Source organism: Lycorma delicatula, chromosome 9, assembly GCF_047948215.1.
Source record: "Lycorma delicatula isolate Av1 chromosome 9, ASM4794821v1, whole genome shotgun sequence".
Lineage (NCBI taxonomy): Eukaryota > Metazoa > Arthropoda > Insecta > Hemiptera > Fulgoridae > Lycorma > Lycorma delicatula.
The window spans coordinates 3,674,256-3,694,852 of NC_134463.1; the positions used below are offsets into that span (position 1 = coordinate 3,674,256).

General features: G+C 30.8%; 1 protein-coding gene across 1 annotated transcript in view; it reads left to right on the top strand.

The window, feature by feature from the left end:
- IRSp53 (Insulin receptor substrate 53 kDa) overlaps positions 1–20,597 on the top strand; it is a 1,008,929-nt gene that overhangs the window by 911,872 nt on the left and 76,460 nt on the right. The window contains exons 7-8 of the mRNA XM_075375577.1: positions 11,184–11,321; positions 16,192–16,257. Of these exons, the coding sequence (XP_075231692.1) occupies positions 11,184–11,321; positions 16,192–16,257 (204 nt within the window). The remainder of the gene's footprint in view (positions 1–11,183; positions 11,322–16,191; positions 16,258–20,597) is intronic.

Genomic DNA, 20,597 nt, shown 5'->3' on the forward strand with positions numbered 1-20,597 from the left:
TAAATATTTATATGCTTTTAAAATTTTGAAGTCCTTTTTGAATAAATCGGTACTTATAAAGTTTTAAATGTTAATAATTATAATTTTCCATAAATATCCAGCGACTATGCTGTTTTTAAATCTATCACTTTTGTTGTTGATGGGAAAATAGAACACCAATATTTCGTAGGATATAGTTTTTTTTATTTTTTATTTGTTACAGCCTTTTTTTCATTTGTAGAAAGCACAACGAATTTTTAATATTTTTTTTACCCATACCCACATTTGTGTTTTATGTTAGAAAAAGTATAATTTTAACTTTAGAACATCCAACCCGGTTTGGTTTTTCGATATTATTTTTCCAATGTCTTCGTAGTTAGTTTTCTTAATTTTTAAATACGATAAGTTACATTAAACATAATTAAAATTAGCAGCAAATAAAATAACAACAAATAAAATTAACAATTATAATTAGCAACAAGAAGAAAGGAAAAGGAAAGAAAAATACAAAAATTAACTACAGAAGTAATAATATAAATAAAATAAGAAGTAATAAATGAAATAAAATTATTTCGCCGCTAATGTATAGGTGACTTCTAAGTTTAAAAAATTTATAATAAAAATAAAAAAGAAATAAATATATTTTTCTTTTAATTATAAAGATTTTGAATCTTGTAAACTACTTTGAAATAGTAGAGGAATTTAATGCTCCTCAAATGCAATTTGTTTTTAACTTAACATACTGAAGCTCTTTCTGGGCTGAATTTTATATATCTCGTAATATTTCTGGAGCCAAAGCTGTAATTTCTTTTCAGTTCTATTTATCAGCTTCTGAAACGTCCCACATTTATTTATGTACTTTTATTTTCCGTAAAATAAATCTAAATGAAAAACTCAAAAGTTATCAAATACAAAAAAAAAAGATAATTAATTTCCCATTCGATGAAAAAGTATGGTGTGGTGTTTTATGTTTGATAATTTGGTATTAGTAGTTGCCTCGTTTCACTAAAATGATGATATAATCATTATAATTAACAATTATAAAATCCTTTTATGATTGCAAATAATGTTCACACTTATTTCGGTACGATTCTTTTGCTACCCTCGATACATTATCTTCATAATTTACTAAAATTTAGAGCCTAATACTTCATTGTGATGTGATCTCTCATTAGATTCTGTTTTTAAGGGATTGCATTTAATTGATATTGTTTTATAAATCTCGGAAATCTCTTTTGTTTCTTCTACAAATTAATTAAAGGACTTTATTTTTATAATTACTATAAAATTTGTGATTAAAATACTGACGTTAGGCAGTTATAATTAGTGATAAAGATTTTTTATTAAATTAATTATCAGTTGAAATTGGTTCATCGATTAAGCGAAACAATTAACTAGTAGCGGTTAGATTTAAAGTTGTGTATTGTTGAAGTATGAGCAGATGTTTTTGATTGAAGATTGTCAGCCTGTCACAGCATAGGTAGTGGTAGTGTCGGTCTGCTGATGGAAGTTTTCGGTATATAGAGGGAGGTTGGTTCTAGGCGCTTCGGATATGTTTTACCGGCAAGTTGTTCACACAGCGGTTATCTTGGTCCGCAACATCATCCACCCTACATTACTACATTACCCCTCCCCTAGAATCCTATTTCTCCCTCCTACACCTCTAGGGTAGTAGTGGTCGGAGAGGAAAATGGGAGAACGATGTGATGAAGGGTGTAAAACGAAGTGAAATCCAAGAGGCAGAGGCAGGACATCGGATGGACAGTAGGAGGGACATCGCCACAACAGACTGAAAGCTGCAATAAACCTTTACCAGAGAGCATTACTAATCTTGTCACTAACACGCTCTCTCTAACATTGAACCCCTATCCCTAACACGAACAGTCTAAACTAATCTCTTACCGTTTTACAGTAGTATTTAACAGAATAACCAAACATTCCACTAGACACATTTTCAGGAGACCAAAAATAATACTTTTCTCTTTACAGGAAGACTTATAAAAAAATTTTCTCTTTATAAAATAATATATCTAGGTTGTTTTATTTTAATTATAATTAAATGAAAATTTTTAATTCGATAAGAAAAAATCCCTAGTTGATAGAATTTTTCCCGTTGAAGACGGGTATAAATATTTAAACAAAAAAAAAACATTTTTGAAATGCTAAAATTATTCTATACCCCAACCATCCTACTGAAAACTTATGTTAATCAATTTCATATTATTCTCCGCAAAAACACCATGGAAATCGCCATCAAAATGAATTTGAATGTCAAAAAAATTTAGATTAATTAGAGTTTTTAAAGTATTAGAGTTTTTAATGTAGGAAACGTCATATGGCATAAGTAATATGGACTTCAGTCTTGGTGTATTCTGAATAATTCTATAAACTCAAAGAACTATGCGTCTAAGGTGCGTATATGTCAGGGTTAGTGAATACCACTGCTCCTTCTTTAAGAGGAACGGAATTGGAAGAATTAGAATAAATTTGTATTGAAATAAATTTATTACTGAAACATTAAAATATGAATATCTAAATTTAAGAAAATATTTTTTTTGTATAAATAACTGCATGGAAATGAATTTTTAAGAACATTCTAAAATGTTAATTCTATAATTAATCAAATGAAATTCAAATTTTAAGTCGCAAAATTGACTCAAATCGCAGAAATTATCTGTCAGAAAACATTAATGTAGTTAAGATATTATTATATTCAGAAAATAATGATTAAATCGAGACTATTAAAAAATAAAACTATAATTATTGGATTTCAGTTGAACGAGCTTAAATTTCTGGAATAATCGCTAAAGATTACTAATTAAAATACTCTTATTTATAAGGGTACGTCAATTATTATCCACAATGTAGTTATAAATTTTATTGCAATATAAATAGAAAACATACATGTACATCATTTTTCAACATAGTCCTTGAATTCAACGCACTTGGTCCATCGTTGCACAAGTTTCCTGATGCCGTCATAAAAGAAGGTTTTCGGTTGAGCTGCGAGCCAGGAATACACCGTTTCTTTCACCGTTTCGTCCGATGTAAATCGACGGCCCCTTAATGCTTCTTTGAGTGGACCAAACAAGTGGTAGTCAGAAGGGGCTATACGGAAAAATCAAAATCAAAATCAGGACAATACGGAGGACGAACCAGTACTTCAAAGTTGAGTTTCTGGAGCATTTCAGCAGTGTGGGCAGCAGTATGTGGACGGGCATTGTCGTGCAACAACACAACACATTTCGACAGCAGTCCTCGGCGTTTGCTTCGAATTGCAAGCTTCAGCTTCGCAGTAAGTATCTCAATGTAACGCGCACTGTTTATTGTCGTGCCGCTTTCCTCATAATGTTCCAGTACTGGGCCTTCTGAGTCCTAAAAAACCGTAAGCATCAGGTTTCCTGCGGATGGTTGGGTCTTGGAACTTTTTTTGCAGGACGAATTTGGATGTTTCCATTCCATACTCTTCCGTTTACTCTCCGGCTCGTAATAATGGATCCGTGTTTCGTCACCAGTGACGATTCTGCCTAAGAAGATCTCACGTTCGTTACCATAGCGATCCAAATATTTTTGGCAGATGTCCAAGCGAGCTTGTTTATGCGACTGTGAGTTGTTTTGGGACCCATCTTGCACAGACTTTATGAAACCCAAGTCTGTTTTGGATGATTTCGTAGGCAGAACCGTGACTAATTTGCAGACGATGTGCCACTTCATCGATAGTTACTCGTCTGTCTAAGAAAACCATTTCACGTCCACGCTCAATGTTTTCCTCATTTGTGGCGATAAACGGTCGTCCGGCTCCTTCGTCGTGCATAACACTTTTGCGACCATTTTTTAAGTTTTCAATCTATTCGTAGACACTCCGATGCGGCAACACACTGTTCCCGTACTGCACTGAAAGTCTTCGACGAATTTCGGCCCCCTGATACACCTTCCGACCACAAAAAACGGATACCTGAACGTTGCTCTTCTTTGGTGCAAACAGAAAGCGGAGCAGCCACGGTTAACGGCAGGGCAGCGATAATGGAACTAACCTAGCAGCATCAAACCTGCACAGACATAACAACAATTAAACCACGCCTGCGTCATCTACGAAACACGTCAGCACTACCAACGTAAACATAAATATAACTAAATTGCGGATAATAATTAACTTACCCTCGTATATGTTTAATGCGTATTTTAACAGTCCAAGTTAATAAAATTATAAAGAGTCTTTTACTCGTAACGTGTATACCAAACACAAGATTATGACGAGCCTGAAAAATATGAAATGTACGGTAAAACTCTAAATTGTCTGTTCAATTAATCTGTTCAACTAATGAACAGTAAGCAGCAATGCCCCACGGCCCAATGAGATGAGGATGAGGTACATATATAAAATCTAAATGAAGAAGTGTAATCTTGTACAAACTTAGGCCAACCATTCCTGAGATGTGTTGATAATTGAACACCAACCACCAAAGTACACCGTTATCCACTGTCTAGCATTCAAATCCATATAAAAGCAACCGACTTATAGTAGGGTATAAACCTCAGGATCTTCAACTTTAAAAATCAGCAGTTACACACCTGCTTTTTAACTACGAATTTAACCATTTTACAAGCCCGATGAGCTTAATAAAATTTATCGTTAAATTTAAGCGTGTCATTCAAAATCCCGCGGGTTCGAAACCTGGTGTCAACCCCGCCATTCTTTACGTCATAAAATATATTCATATGCAAAAGCTTCGAAATTATGTAGTGGATTTATCATGTAAAATAAAATACCGTGTATTATAATGACGTAAGCGAAAACTTACCATAATTGGCGATGTATTTATCTGCTTTCGTCACAATAGCGTTGTATTAACGTTTTATCATTATTTTCTGTAGCTTTGTCGTACTGCAGTAGGTCACATATAATAAGCCCTTCTTCTATTGTACGCAGTAGATTGCCGCCGTAATTTCAAAAAAAAAAACCAAAAAAAACAGAAAAAAGTAAATATTAGCTCATCTATGACATCTTTCTTGCTTGTTTTTTGGTAGCGATCACATCACTCTTTACAGTCGCGAAGAAAAAGGTTTAGTAGCACCTTCAATTCGATTTTTAGGTTCAAACCAAACAATTTGATACAAAATTAGTTTCATTACTTTTACCACAGTTAATGAAGGCGGCATTCTTAAAACAGTCACTGTTAGTTTCATGATTAAAATTTTATTTTTGAAATCATTCCTTAGTAATTAAGTAACATCAAACCAACTTCATTTTATAAACTGATTACAAGCATTGTTTGTCAATTGTATTTTAACTGCTATTACCGCTGTCTTGAGTTTCTTTTTTTTAATTGGAAGTTTTCGAATTTATTATTTAAAATGCATTATATTCTTTTTTAAATTTAAAATTGTTCAAATAAGAAAATGAGGTAACTAAACTGCCGGCTAATTTACTTATATGTTGTCAATGTATCCAGTACTTTCTGGCCCAATAATGTCAATATCACCTTCAAAATGTTTATCTTTAACGTATTTATTTCTGAAATTCATACATTTATTAACTGAGATTAATTACTTGTATATTCATATCATGTTTCATCGTTGTAAAGATTCTGAACGATGCTAAAATGAAACAAAATAAAAAATACGCGGTAAGCTAAGTACCAAATGCACATTTAACTAACTGGTAAAGCAAAGGGCCAGGATAAAAGTAAAGCCTTCTTTACTTCATTTTATTACTTAGCTCATACTGTTGTAAAATTTTTAATTATTATGAATCCGGTAAGGAAATATCCCAGAAACTAATTAATACAGGTTTTTCTAACAATAATCAAAACTATAACCGACCCTTGGATAGTTTATTTGATTTATTTTTAAAATCATATCTATTATTGTTACCTGAAAAAGAAATACTGGAATTAATTGAAAACAAAATAATGGTAAAATTTTTAATAATTGCATAATCTCTTAATTATAAACTTACTGAATTTGTTGGTTTTTCATGCTCAATTTTCTAGTTTTCAGGATTTATACAGAGATTCGCTAGACTTTGTTTTACAGCTTAATGTCCTTACTGATCCCTAAAAAATTTCCAAACGCTGTACTCAACTTCATTCACCGTATAAAAACTGTTTTATTAATATGGAAAAGTTTTGTTAATTTTCTAACTGTTGAAAAGTTCAATTTTTCTTTCTTGTTATATGTTAATTTTACAAGCTACATCGTTAATCGTCCGTTATGACTTATTTATTCAAATTCTTTCTTTTATCCTCGTGAATGTTTACCTTTATGTTTTGCTATATTTTTAAATCTAATTTTCTATCAATCTTCTATGATTTTGATGAAATGTTTTTCCGTAACTTTTATTTTTTTAATTCGTCTTCAACTTGTATTCGTAATTCTACCAGCCCTCTTTAATTTTCACCGTTCTAGAAATCTTTTCTGTATTTACTGATATCAAATCTAATAATACTTTCAAATCTGTTACTATTACTTCTCTTACAAAGCCGTTAAAATTATTATTTTTTATAATAATTACAGTTAATTTTTGTACACAAGATATATATTAAATACTTTTCTTACCGAGGCAAGAATTTTGAAACGATCCATTATAAAATTTTCTTTTTAGTTACTACACATAGGCTACATTTATAAATAAAATAAAATAGGTTATAAGAAATGGTAAAAACGTTTATCCACATTTTTAACAGTCGGATATCAAATCTATGAGAGCGTATATAATAATGTACGTATAGAAAAGGTATATTTAAATATACTCTTTATACGAAAATATAGTATTATTAAATACGAGGACTTCATTTTTTTCATATCTTATGAAACGAAGTATAAAGAAACTCTAACACGCTGTATGTAATAATACAAAAAAAGAATTCACATTTCAAATACCACATGTTTAAAGAAATCAAGAGCGACTGAATCTACTACGTAAATCGAGTTAAGCTTGAATGTTGCGTATTATTCTCTAAATCAGTTGTCAAAGTGAATAGAACCTTACAGAGCAGCAGTAGCGAATGCTTGTCCGCTTGTTGAAGAATCCTTTGTGTGTTCCCATACAAAGGTCTTTTACGCTTTTTGTTGAACAGAATACACATGCAATCCTCTTAGAGACAGACGAAAACTCTTTTCTTTTACTCTGTTTTTAACGTTCTTTAAAATCTTTCTTCACACTCTTAATCTATGTAAATTTATTTTTTTTATCCTTTTTTTTATTTTATCTATTGTTTTAATTTTATATTTACAACACAATAGAATAATAATCTCTGTAATTAAGAAGAGTTTATTCTTTCTTTTCATAAATCGCTTTGAGTAGAATTTATAAATCACGGTATCGCTTGTTGTAAAATTTATTAAATTTTACATTGAGATAATAAATTATTTTTTTTATTTTTATCTATTCTTTTTCAATAATTATTAAAAAGCTTACAAGAAATTTTCCATATTTTTTTATAGCAAAATTTAAATCACCTTTAAAAATATGTTTATATGACAATATGGTGATATGTTTATTATTACTTGTATGTATACCACCAGGTTACCCTCACAACCACGTGTAACCAGGAATTGTAAGTAATCCTTAAAGCCTGTAATATAAAATTTTAATAATTTTTTTCTTATTACAGAATGTTTGCAACGGTACAGTTAAAATAAATTGCTATTTCGCTTATTAAAAAAAAAATATTTATTAGAAAATAAAAAAGAGTTATTATTCATTTTTATAAAAAAGAAAAAAAAATCTTAAATAGAGGACAGTAAAGCAATCCGTTAATCCTCTACAGAGATTGATAAAGCGTTGGAAAAGATATTGAAAATAACAATTGATTAATGATATTATGAAGATAAGCTATAAAGTTTGTTTTTTTTTAAATCTAACAATGCAGCTTTTTTTTAACTAAATATACATCAATTTTTATTATCGGAAGAATGTTGCTATGTAATCTACTGTCATCATACTACACTTGTCAAATTATTTTGTTATATTAAATAACCATCCCATTTTTAGTCTTGTTTTTATATATATGAATAAAAAATAGTACAAAAAGAATAATTCGAGAAGAGGAAGGAGAAAAACGATCATATGATCCCTAATAGGATTTTTTCTTGTCCTGAAACGGCTTTAGAAGCATGTGTAATACTAATAAACTGTTTACAAGTTTTCTTCTTAGGTTTTTTTTACTGATATTCAAAGTGATTCGCAAAACATATAACAAACTTTTACAAGAAAAAGTTCTACTGGTGAAAATAAAGAAGAAAATTCATATAAACAAAGGATCTAAGACGCTTCGTTAGCGAGTATCGGCTGACGAAAAATTTAGCCCTGCTTTCTACGCCTTCGATAAAATTAAGTCAGACTTTTCTTGGAACCCAAACTAAGGGGTAAATTTAGTAGTTTCATATGAAACCTGACCTCAAAAATTGAAAAATATTAGATCCTAAAACTTGAATTTTAGTTGTTTTTGAGATATTTGGGTTAAAAGAGAAAATATTGATGGATATGTTTTTTTTTTAAATACTTCAAAATTCTTACGTCTGCATTTAGTCACTGCAAGCTTTATTCATACTATTTTTTTTAAAGTATTTTGTTATAAGTTTCTGTTTTTTTTTAATTTTGTGTCTATTATCCATGTAAGAAAAATCATATCTGCGAAAGGTTACTACTGAAGTAAAGACCGTTTCATTTTTAAATTTTATTATGAAAACTTTATAAATATTTTTTATTTCTCTTAAACTGTACCTTATACTACTTCTCTATATAATCGCCACATAAATTAAGGCATTTATCGTAGCGATACATCAGCTTCAATGTAGCCTCATATTTATTCCGCCAGTCCATTTAGTCACTGATAAACAGCATTTTTAAATTCATCGTCACCCGCGAAATGCTTACCACTTAAAAATTCTTTCAATTTCACCAAAAAATGGTAATCAGAAGGAGCTAAGTTCAGACTATATAATGTGTGAACGTAAATTTCCCATCCAAATGTTCTCAGTAAATCACGCGTCGGTGCCCCAAAATGTGGACGGCTGACCGTCGCTCAGCCGCCCACATCACCGATTTTGAATGGCGTGCCGTAAATTATGTAGAGTTTCGATACAGGCTTCTGCATTTATAGTCGTTCCACAAGACATGAAATCAATCAGCAGTATGCCAAACCGATCCCAAAAGACTGTGGCCATCAGTTTGCGTCCAAATGACAGCGACTTGACCTTTGTTGGTCTGGTTGGTGATTGAGGATGACGTCGTTCACTTGACTGCCGTTTTCAGAATTTCGAGATTTATCAGAATTTCTTTTTTCTTTTTTCTTTTTAAACTTGGGGAACGGCAAAATATTAGGATCAAAAATTCTGATGTGGACACCACATCCTTGTACGCTTATTAAATTACATATACACATTTTTTTTTTTTTTAAATAAGAAGTACATAAAATTTTATTTCATTAATAACTTCTGATAATTTTTCATATTTTGTAGTTACTATTATTATTGAATTATTATTTTCGTAAAAGTTTTTTTACAATCAGAGGTTATTATTATTAATTAAATAGGTATTTATTATTAATAAATCAATATATTTGCATTAAAAAAAAAAAAAGTTAAAAAAAGGAGATGAAGTCTGATTTGAACCGATGTGCCTTCCAAATATTTCATCGATTAAAATTTAACTTGACTATCAGCCAAATAAGCATCACTTAATGATATATCGTTGAAAAGCTCTTAATAAATTCTTATTACTGTAGTTAACAAAAAGTCCAATATGCAAATGTTTTTCGGCTTTTTTGGATACTTTGGGTATCAACAACTAGGTATTACAACAGTCTTAAATCCAAAATTTTAACATCCTACGGCTAATCGTTTTTGAGTTTGGCGAGATACATACGTATGTACGTACAGACGTCACGCTGAAACTAGTCAAATGGATTCAGGGATGGTCAAAATGGATATTTCCGTTGAAATTTGAAAACCGAAATTTTTCGCGATCACAATACTTCCTTTACTTCGTACAAGGAAGTAAAAAATATACTATTTTATTTTTGGCCTATAATAACTGTGTTAAAGGCGTAGTAAACACGTAAATATTTTTAAAAAACTTGTAAAGTATTATTTGATATTAAGTAAAATTATATAATAAAGTCCACAGAAACTAAATAAAAACGTAACATTATCGAAATTTTAATTTAAAAAGTTGATATTTAATTAGATTTAAAGATGTCTAATATATTATTTAATTAATGTGTTGTTTTTATTTTTTTCTAATTATTTTTTATTTTTTATTGTTTATCTTTCTAAATATTTAATTCTGTTCTTTTGTAATATTGAAAATTTGTTTCGTTTAATTCTTAGTTAAAATCTGCAACATTTTCATATGTATTATTTTTATAATAAACTTAGAAATTCTAGGGGCTTATAAACGTCAAAGGTTAAAATATATGATATCATGTGACTTTGTAATTGGTTAGAAAACTTGTTGGCTTACCAACTGAAGCAGCTATCAATATTGTAGTGGTACAATAATCACAGGATATATGATGATAGGGTAGAACAATGAACGAGAATCCAAGCAGTTTTTATGAGGGCTGAAACTAATTAATAGTTTATACAATCTAATAGTAAATTAAAATTAGCATATGTAAAATTTTATAAATTTAACTACAAAAAATATAAGAAACTATGATATTATTTTAGAAGGAATATTTTCCCTTAATCTTCTTCTTTGTAGTAAACTACTTTACGTTGTTATATTTCAGAATGTTGAGAATTAGGTTGGCTGATGAAGCACAAAATGAAGTGTCTAGACTTATTGAATAAAAATGTAATTTTAGAATATATATTGATAATATGACTTCGATCTACTATAACAGCATTGTTTTTTTTAGTTGTCGAATTTTATAAGAAAGGATATAACGAAAATTGTTTTAAGGAAATCTCAACCGTAGAACTTGGATTTATATGACGAATCACAGGTAAAACTTGTTTAAAATCTATAACAAAAAAAAAAAATCCTAAATAAAATATAACTATTAATTATATCCTGTAATAAACTATTTACACAAACAAGTAAGTGAACTGGTGCCATATGAGTTTTTCCCCATTGTATGAGCTCCGCTGATTTCATCGATAGAAATTTAAATTTCATATTTTAACTTGAGTAAATAATTTTCAGTATCAAATATGTGTTTATTTTATAGTACTGTTTAATTATTATGTTCCAGAGTGAACAAAAGCGATTCCTTCAACAGCATAAACAACGTTCAGAGACGTATAGCAAAGCAGCTGCTACTATGAAGAAACATCGTAAGAAACAACAAAGATCAACTAAATCTGGATTAGCTATGGACAAGGAACTTAAGGTAATTGTTTTTTGTTTTTTTCATATATAATTAATCATAATTTCAACTTTATTTCTCTTTTATGAATGATTCTATTATATTTATTTCGTAATTCGAATGTTACTCAGAAGCATTATGGGCTCAATATTATTTAACGACAAATTAAGTGTTTTTATACGAGGAAAGTAATACAAATAATCATATATTGTATAAATATAAATATTAAAAGATATTAAAAATCGTAATTAAGACATAAAACAGGTTAAATATTGAAGAATAAGCAAATTCAGTTTACCGACAGAAATGATTCTACAGACACGTAACTGGAAATGTATATATTAGGGGCATGAAATCTGAAGCTTGTAGTCAAGCAGCTAATATGCTATATACCAACGATTTTACAAATATTTCTCGTATCTATGTTTAACAAACCGAAAAATAAATCTGTTCATGATTCAGTCTCAATCACTTTACAATTAATATTAAAAAAAAAAAATTTTTTAGTAACTTTTTATATAAATTTTTTAGTAAATTAATAACCACATTTCTTAGGGGAATTATTTTATCTAAAGGGAGAAGTCTTAAGATATAAGACTTATGAAAATAAGATATGAAAATAGACAGTAACGAAGCCTTACCTTCTGGCCTTCTGAAACGCTGCCAATTCCGCCGAAGACGCCGCTTCGAGACCGTTAGTTCTGTCACTTCCCTCTGATAGATATTGTCTGTGACTGGGTGCAAATCATAAGGTGTAGCTCACCATTATGCTCCCTCATGCATGACTGACGTCAAAAAGTACATACGTAATCAATATTCCCAGGGGTATCGAGTGGAAACGGAAAACGAGTGGAAATTCAATTGTTACCGGCGATGAAACCTGGATTTCGTATTACACGCCAGAGAGAAAACGGCAGTGAAGTGAATCGTGTCATCCTCAACCACCAACCAACAGATCAAGCCACAGCCATTTAGACGCACATTGATGGCCGCCCTTTTTTGGGATCGGTTTGGCATACTGCTGGTTGATTTCATATGGAACGACTATAAATGCAGAAGCCTACTGCGAAACCCTATGTAAGTTACGGCGCGCCATTCAAAATCGGTGACGTGATCGGCTGACCGACGGCGTCGTCCTGCTGCACGATAATGCACGTATACATGTTGCGGGTCCGACACGTGATTTACTGAAAACATTTGGATGGGAGATTTACGATCACCCGCCATATAGTCCAAACTTAGCTCCTTCTGATTATTTTTGGTTTAGGAAATTAATGACATTTTGAGTGGTAAGCAATTTTCGCGGGTGACGATGAACTTAGAAATGTTGTTAAAGATTCATTCCCTTCCTTTTAGGTTATTTTAATACGCTGCCAAAGTATTAAAAAATAATAATTTTACATACTACACAAAAATTAAAATTATTCAGACCGATGTGTGTTAAACTAATCTTACCTTGAAAACGATTTTTGAAGAGTAATATGTAAGAAGTATACGAGAAAATAGCAGAGAAAATAATTAAATTCATTTACAGTTACATTTATCTAATATTACATCTGAAATAGGTTTATGTAAGTTTGATGACTTATTAAAGTAATGAAAATTGAATATACAAGAAGCTCTGCAGTTTTATAATGGTGCAAAAATGAAATTATTATTTATATTACCTATCGAGTATATGAAATCTTCAATTAAACAAAACATATAATTAGTTTAATATATTATTTTTCTGTATTATTCAGAGTAAATCGATGGGAGAAAGAAATGATAGCTTGACTAAACTGGTAGTCACCGGACTGTACGGTGGCACGTAAATCAGTTTCTCTCTTTCTCTCGCTTGAATTGAAAATTCGTTTTAATTTATCTTAAAGCGTGAACTGTGGAATTTGTTTTATTTTTAAGATTCTCAGAGACGAACACATAATTGTATTTAAATAAGTCGACGTAAAATACCAGATGAAAATATTATTTCATTTTAATTTAAAATAAATTTTGTCATTTTAATAAGTGTTCTGAATAGCTCCTATTCAGTAACTTTCCATCGGCAAACACAGTAAATGTCTCTAATACCAGATTTATCCAGTAATACTTGCTTTCCTTTTACGTGTTTCAATACATATAACGATCGTTTTGTATGAATTATTCAAAATAATATAAGATTATGAGATTTTTATCAGGTAATTTTATTATTTAGCATATTTAAATGTTTGCAACCGAGGTGTCTCACTTTTTATGATCGGGCGCGGACTCCTTCTGGAAGCGCTCGGAGCAAAATGAAGACCATAGTCCCCGTGGGGGAATCTGTTCGGGTTTCCCCATTTGAGGCGAGGCACCGTAAAGACCCCGATGAGGGGACTCCCTCGGGAGCCTCCTTATTTGAGGCACGGAAAGAAAACACCGAGTCCTGGTCGCCTGGGTGGAACCTTGGCAACGACATCGCCGGGCCCATGGTTATTGCCCAGATGGTTTGAGCAAGTGTCACCCCTGGGAGTTGTGTTTATGCTTAAGTGCTGGTCCGGTTCTGTGGGGCGGGGAAAAAATAAAGGAGAAAATAAGCGTTTGCATCTATTCTATTAACGCTTTTTATCAATAATTTTTTTACATCACTTAACTTAATGTAGTATTATTATTCCTAGTGTTCCCTTTAACTTGAGCCCATATCAATTCTATCGGGTAAAAATTGCAATAATATGGTGTAAGACCCAACACGTCACAGTATTTTGATTACGCAATTTCGTATTTGATAATGAATGCGAGTATATTTTTAACTGATTTTCATATTTTGTTAAATTTCTGCTTTTAACATGTCTTCGGTGTACGCGATTATCTTCAGTTTTAGCCATTCGGCAATTTTGGATTTTTGGAGTCGAAGGGTTTGGAATTTTTTCAGTTTTCAGGCAATCGTTCGGTGCATTATCCATTACTATGACGGATCCTTCAGCAACAATTTCGACTGTTTTTTTAAACGGCTGCAAAAAAAGATCACATTCATTTCATCGTGATACTCTTTGGAAGATCTGGTTCCAAATACCCATAAACCACCGTTCAAAACCACTTCCGTTCACTACCTACATGAGTTACTGTTAATCGTTTACCTTTTCTAGCCGAGGTCTTCTCCCCAGTTGACAAACCTTTCATAAAACTGTCTTTTGCACTGTTTATTTCTTTATCCACCCGTTCCTTTTTCCATACATGTCCCGCATTAACACAATTTTCATCAAAATAATAAATTATCTAACTCTCTTCATGAAATCGCTTAATTTCTTTACAATAATCCCAACGCCATGAAATAATATCTTCACGTTCAGTCAATAAGTAATTATTTTTTCTGGACATGAAACGAAAATGTATTGATTTTAAAACAAGATGTAATGTTCTTCTAGAAAAATTCAGTAGTTCAGAATCCGTAATCAAAAAATGTAAAATTTTGAAATAAAACGAATGAATTTTTTTTCAGATTGTACTTTTACTAAAATCGTCCACTTTTCATATTTTTCAAACGCTTCGAGTATTTTTAGGATTAACATGTCTACCATCAATTCTGTCGTTCTTTATTATATTAAAAATTGGATGTGGACCCTACATGAATTCCTTGTACAATTACATATACACATTTTTTTTAAATGAAAAGTACATAAAATTTTATTTCATTAATAACTTCTGATATTTTTTTATTGTTATTGAAATATTACTTACCGTAAAAATTTTTTTTACAATCAGAGGTTAATGATTATTAATAAATCAGTATATTTAAATTTAAAAAAAGACTTCATTAAAAGGAGATGTAGTCTGATTCGAACCGATGGGCCTTCTCAATGAGAGGTTATTACTGCAGTTAAGAAAAAGTCAAAAATCCACTTTTTTTTATTCTCGGCTTTTTTGGGCTTTTTGGTTCAGTCGATTGCATTCAAAAAGAGAGGTGCATAACCAGATGTTATAACAGTCCTAAATCAAAAATTTCAAAATTCTACGGCTAATCTTTTTGAGTTATACGAGATACATAGGTACGTATGTACGTACAAACGTCACGCTGAAACTAATCAAATGGATTCAGGGATGGTCCAAATGGATATTTTCGTTGAAATCTGAAAACTAAAATTTCACAATACTTTTTTACTTCGTACAATGAATTAAAAACAATTCGGATCCGTCCAGTAGAACGCCAGACAGCCTGGAAATACGTTTTTAGCCCAATTCCTTTTTATTTTGTACGTAAAATACTGTTATCTTTTTGTATAAAATAGGAAGTAAAAAAAAAAACTAGGGGAAATTCTGTATCATTCAGAGATTTTTCCGTAAAGTTAGCCATAAATTCAATTTATGACTTTATATTGACGAATGCGTGGATTGAAAGACGTGTTTAATATTTCCTTTTTACACACTATAATAACTTATCAATCACGTTTTATGGCTTTATCATTTTGGAAGTATTTGTAATATTTTGAAAAAAGATTTGTTTTCAAATATCTACGAAATATCTATTTAATTTGTTGATCATATCTAAATTAAAATAAAATAATTTTTAAAATTAAAAGTTTTTTAATAGTTGCACAAATTTGAAATCCTTTATAAAAGTTTAAAATATAAATCTATTTATAAATAAATGTTTTATATAAAATGTAGAAATACATCAGGTATTAAAAATGCTGATAAAAAAAGCAATTCACAGTCCTTTCTGGTTGCTTTAAGGAAAACCTTTTTATAACCTAGTACTCTATTAATTATAATTTTCTTCTAAAATCCAGTTGATGATAACTCTTATAATACGTAATTACTTATCTTTAAAGTATTTTTTATGCTTAAATATTATTCAAAGATCAGAATGTTAATACTTTATAAAAAATAATTTAAATAAATTGTGGCAAGCATTGTTTAATTTTCTTTTTTTTTTCAGAGTATGCAAGTTTTGGAGGAGGAACGTTCTAAATTAGATGCATTTTGTGAACAGAGCTTAAAAAATGTAAGTTGATTCATTTGTTATTTTGATTTTTTTTCATTTTAAACTTATGCCAAAGTAGCGTTGATTTTCATTTAATTAAATAATATATTTGTTATGAATGTACAAAAAGTAGGTCAATTATTATTATAAAACTTAAGAAAATGATTAATAATTTTGTTCGTTAAACTTACTGAAAGTTATGTTAGACTTCAATTTTATAAATATAAAGGTGAAGCGTAACCCAGAAAATGTTTCATCAAATACTCATTTGTATCTCATTTATTTACATTTACAGTTAAATTGTTTAATAAATTATATATTGGAACTTTCGATCTTTCTGGCAGTAAAATTCTATCCATATCGATTTTATTCTTTATATTTATTAGTAATAATAATATTTTTCGCGTAAACCTATGTTCACACCTAAGTTTTGAGTATAATTTTTTATCAGATTATGATACTAAATTATTAAAATTTTTTTATGAGATTCTATTTTTATTTTATCGGAACATAATTTTTATTAAATATTACTTTTTCCGTGCAAAACTGAATAACAAAAGATATAGAAATGAAAATAAATATTTTTCTCAGAAATAAACAAACTACAAAGGCAAAAAGTAATTTAGGATTTTTACGATTTTCTTTCAAATTTAACATTGTTTTCTCGTAAAAAAAAATAAGTTTTTTAATCCATGGTTTTAAAATCGGTTTAAAATATTATTGAAATGGTCAAAAATAATTTTTTTTTGTGGGATGCATATTATTTTATTTTTATCAAGATAATAAAAAACAAATAAGAAGTTTTTTTTTTTTTTGTCTTCAGTCATTTGACTGGTTTGATGCAGCTCTCCAAGATTCCCTATCTAGCGCTAGTCGTTTCATTTCAGTATACCCTCTACATCCTACATTCCTAACAATTTGTTTTACATATTCCAAACGTGGTCTGCCTACACAATTTTTTCCTTCTACCTGTCCTTTCAATATCAAAGCCGACTATTCCAGGATGCCTTAGTATGTGGCCTATAAGTTTGTCTCTTCTTTTAACTATATTCTCCAAATGCTTCTTTCTTCATCTATTTGCCGCAATACCTCTTCATTTGTCACTTTATCCACCCATCTGATTTTTAACTTTCTCCTATAGCACCACATTTCAAAAGCTTCTAATCTTCTCTTCCCAGATACTCCGATTGTCCAAGTTTCACTTCCATATAAAGCGACATATACTTTCAAAAATCTTTTTCTGAACATTTAAATTAATTTTTGATGTAAACAAATTATATTTCTTGCTGAAGGCTCGTTTCGCTTGTGCTATTCGGCATTTTATATCGCTCCTGCTTCCTCCATCTTTAGTAATTCTACTTCCCAAATAGCAAAATTCTTCTACCTCCATAATCTTTTCTCCTCCTATTTTCACATTCAGTGGTCCATCTTTGTTATTTCTACTACATTTAATTACTTTTGTTTTGTTCTTGTTTATTTTCACGCGATAGTTCTTGCGTAGGACTTCATCTATGCCGTTCATTGTTTCTTCTAAATCCTTTTTATTCTCGGCTAGAATTACTATATCATCAGCAAATCGTAGCATCTTTATCTTTTCACCTTGTACTGTTACTCCGAATCTAAATTGTTCTTTAACATCATTAACCGCTAGATCCATGTAAAGATTAAAAAGTAACGGAGATAGAGAACATCCTTGTCGGATTCCCTTTCTTATTACGGCTTCTTTTTTATGTTCTTCAATTATTACTGTTGCTGTTTGGTTCCTGTACACGTTAGCAATTGTTCTTCTATCTCTGTCTTCTATCTTCTTTATTCCGCCTAAGTTTGCTTCTGCTGATTTAAGAATTTCCTTTTTAACATTCTCTCATTCTTCTTCTACATTTTCTACCGTATCTAAATAACAAGTAGAAAGATAATTTTTATTTCATAAATCCTTTATTTTTTTTACTCGAATGCACGAGACGAAATAGTTTAATTATTTGCCCTGGTAATTTAATGGACGTATTTTTCACACTTTTTGTTTTTTCGGCATGGGGTGGTGGACAACTCAAAAAGATTTCAAATGGAACCAATGATTATTTGATACATCATTTTAAAGAGCTCGATGAGACGAGAAATATATAATTAAAATTAAATTCTGATCGCCCAGTCCAAAATGGCAGCCAACGATGTGTTTGTTTCAGGTAACTAGCAGTACTGTTTAATGCTTCCTGTGTTTTTTTTTTTGTTTTTTTTATTATAGATGAGTCTGAGAAATGCCATTTACGCAGCCCCTATAAATGGGGGAGTGCGGACTCGCACGGGTTCGGCTGGTTAGGGCTCGCACCCTATCGAATAAAACTCCTATCTCACCGTTTCTCCACCACCTTGGCAATCCTGCAGTTAAGCATTGCGCGGCCTCAGGAGGTGCCTTTAGGGTCCAGGGGTCCAGAGTCCCGTGCTTCATCACCGTCAACCGTCCGCACAAGATTGCTCCCTCTTAAATTTTATAAGCGATTACGACATTTTTCTTTCAGTATTTTAGATTAAACGTTTTATAACTGACAAATTATAAACCTTTACAAAAAATAGAGTAATATTTTTGGGTAGGGCACTAAGTAGAGGAATTCATTTTTTTTTTTAATAAAAAACATTCTCTTTTCTTCTTCTGCCGTTCCTTCCCACTGTAAATATTATTATATAATATCATTGGATATATTATAATTAAAAGAAGATTGTGTTCACTGTGAACGGCTTAATGAAGAAATAAAGGCTTCAGAAAGTTTATACGAGTTTAGAGGAGTAAGAAGAAAATTGTTCGGTAATTTTACATAAAATCCCTGAGATTTTCTTTAATATTTTACGTAATGTAACGTATAAGTAAAGTACGGAGAAATGTTTTAAATACAAGCTACACGTATACTTAAGGTTGCATGTTATAAATTATAAACTTTATATAGATGATTAATATTCGTTGTACATTTAACAGTATATATTATTACTTTATTTAGCTTAATGAAAAGAACTTCTATACATCATTTTAAAACGCAATGAATACTTAATTTAGTATACGTTTAATATAATACCCATTGGTAAAATATTTTTAAAACGGTTGATTTCTTCCTTGTCGTGAAAAAATATTTGTATTATGTTACGAATTTAATTATTTAAATTTGACAATTAAGACAAATAATTGATTATTTTATTTATTTTTTATTTATAAATCGTCTGACACTTTTTAAGACTTTTTTTTAATATTTAAATATATTTATAATAGTGAAAATATTATCTTATGTGTAATGCAGTAAAACACTGGAGTCCACTTCTGTTATATTCACCTTCGAGAAGGGTCTAAAAAGGAGACGTAAAGGAATCGGGCTATTTAAGAATCGGGTTATTTCCTCCTCGATACCTTCTTGCATCTCATGCGGCTGAAACATCTTGCCTAAGTGATTAACGAACATCTCGGTCTTTTGGCTATCATTACAAGCCTACCCATCAGCCGTCTTTAAAGGTAGGAATGAGATTGGTGATAGCTTGAATTTTTTCGGCACCTTCCACGAAGAATGATCATATCTCTTCAGGGGAGATAAACTTTCAGTATATTCTTTCAATGATCCATTCCTGTGCATACTTATAAGTACCTTCAATCTGCGGGCCGCTCTATCCTCAGACCTTCTAAACCGTTGCCATCTCCTTCTAAACATTCTTTTTGTTCTAAATCCATAATCTCCCTAGGACAGTCCGCACCTTGTATTTCGTTTACCTTCAACAGAGTAAAGCGTTATGCTGCCTTCTGCATTAAAGCGGTTAAGCACCATGTAGTTCCATTCACATCAGCGCACTTCAGCGCTATATCGAAAGGTAGCTTCTCCTCAATCCAACTATGACTTCCAGTCCGTTCTGTTGTTTTGAAGAAATAGTGATCCCTCTTTTTTCACAACCATTATACTAATTGTCAGAAGTACAGGCAGTTATCCAACGTGAAGTCGTAGTTGTTTTTCACATATGTCTAAAAAGGCGATACTCCTGAACCGACATAAATATTCAGCAAGTCAGGAATCTTCGTTATACATGAAGGCCAATAAGTTGCTTGAAGCTCAGAGATAACGTGTAGTCCCATCCTTTCTATAATCTTTAGGGCACTTCCACGTATAGTTAGTTGTAAGCCTTGATCCCCAGAGTACATGCTTCACGTTCCAGTCACCTCCCGCAATGAATCGGCATCCAAGTGAGCTAAAATATTCACAAAACTTGTCACTGGTTATCCTGTGGTGGAAAACGATCGTAAGAATTAAATTACACTTGATAAATTTGAGAAATTAATAAACTAGATTAACTAGATTGGTTCAACTAGATTGGGAACCTGTTAGGTCTCCTAA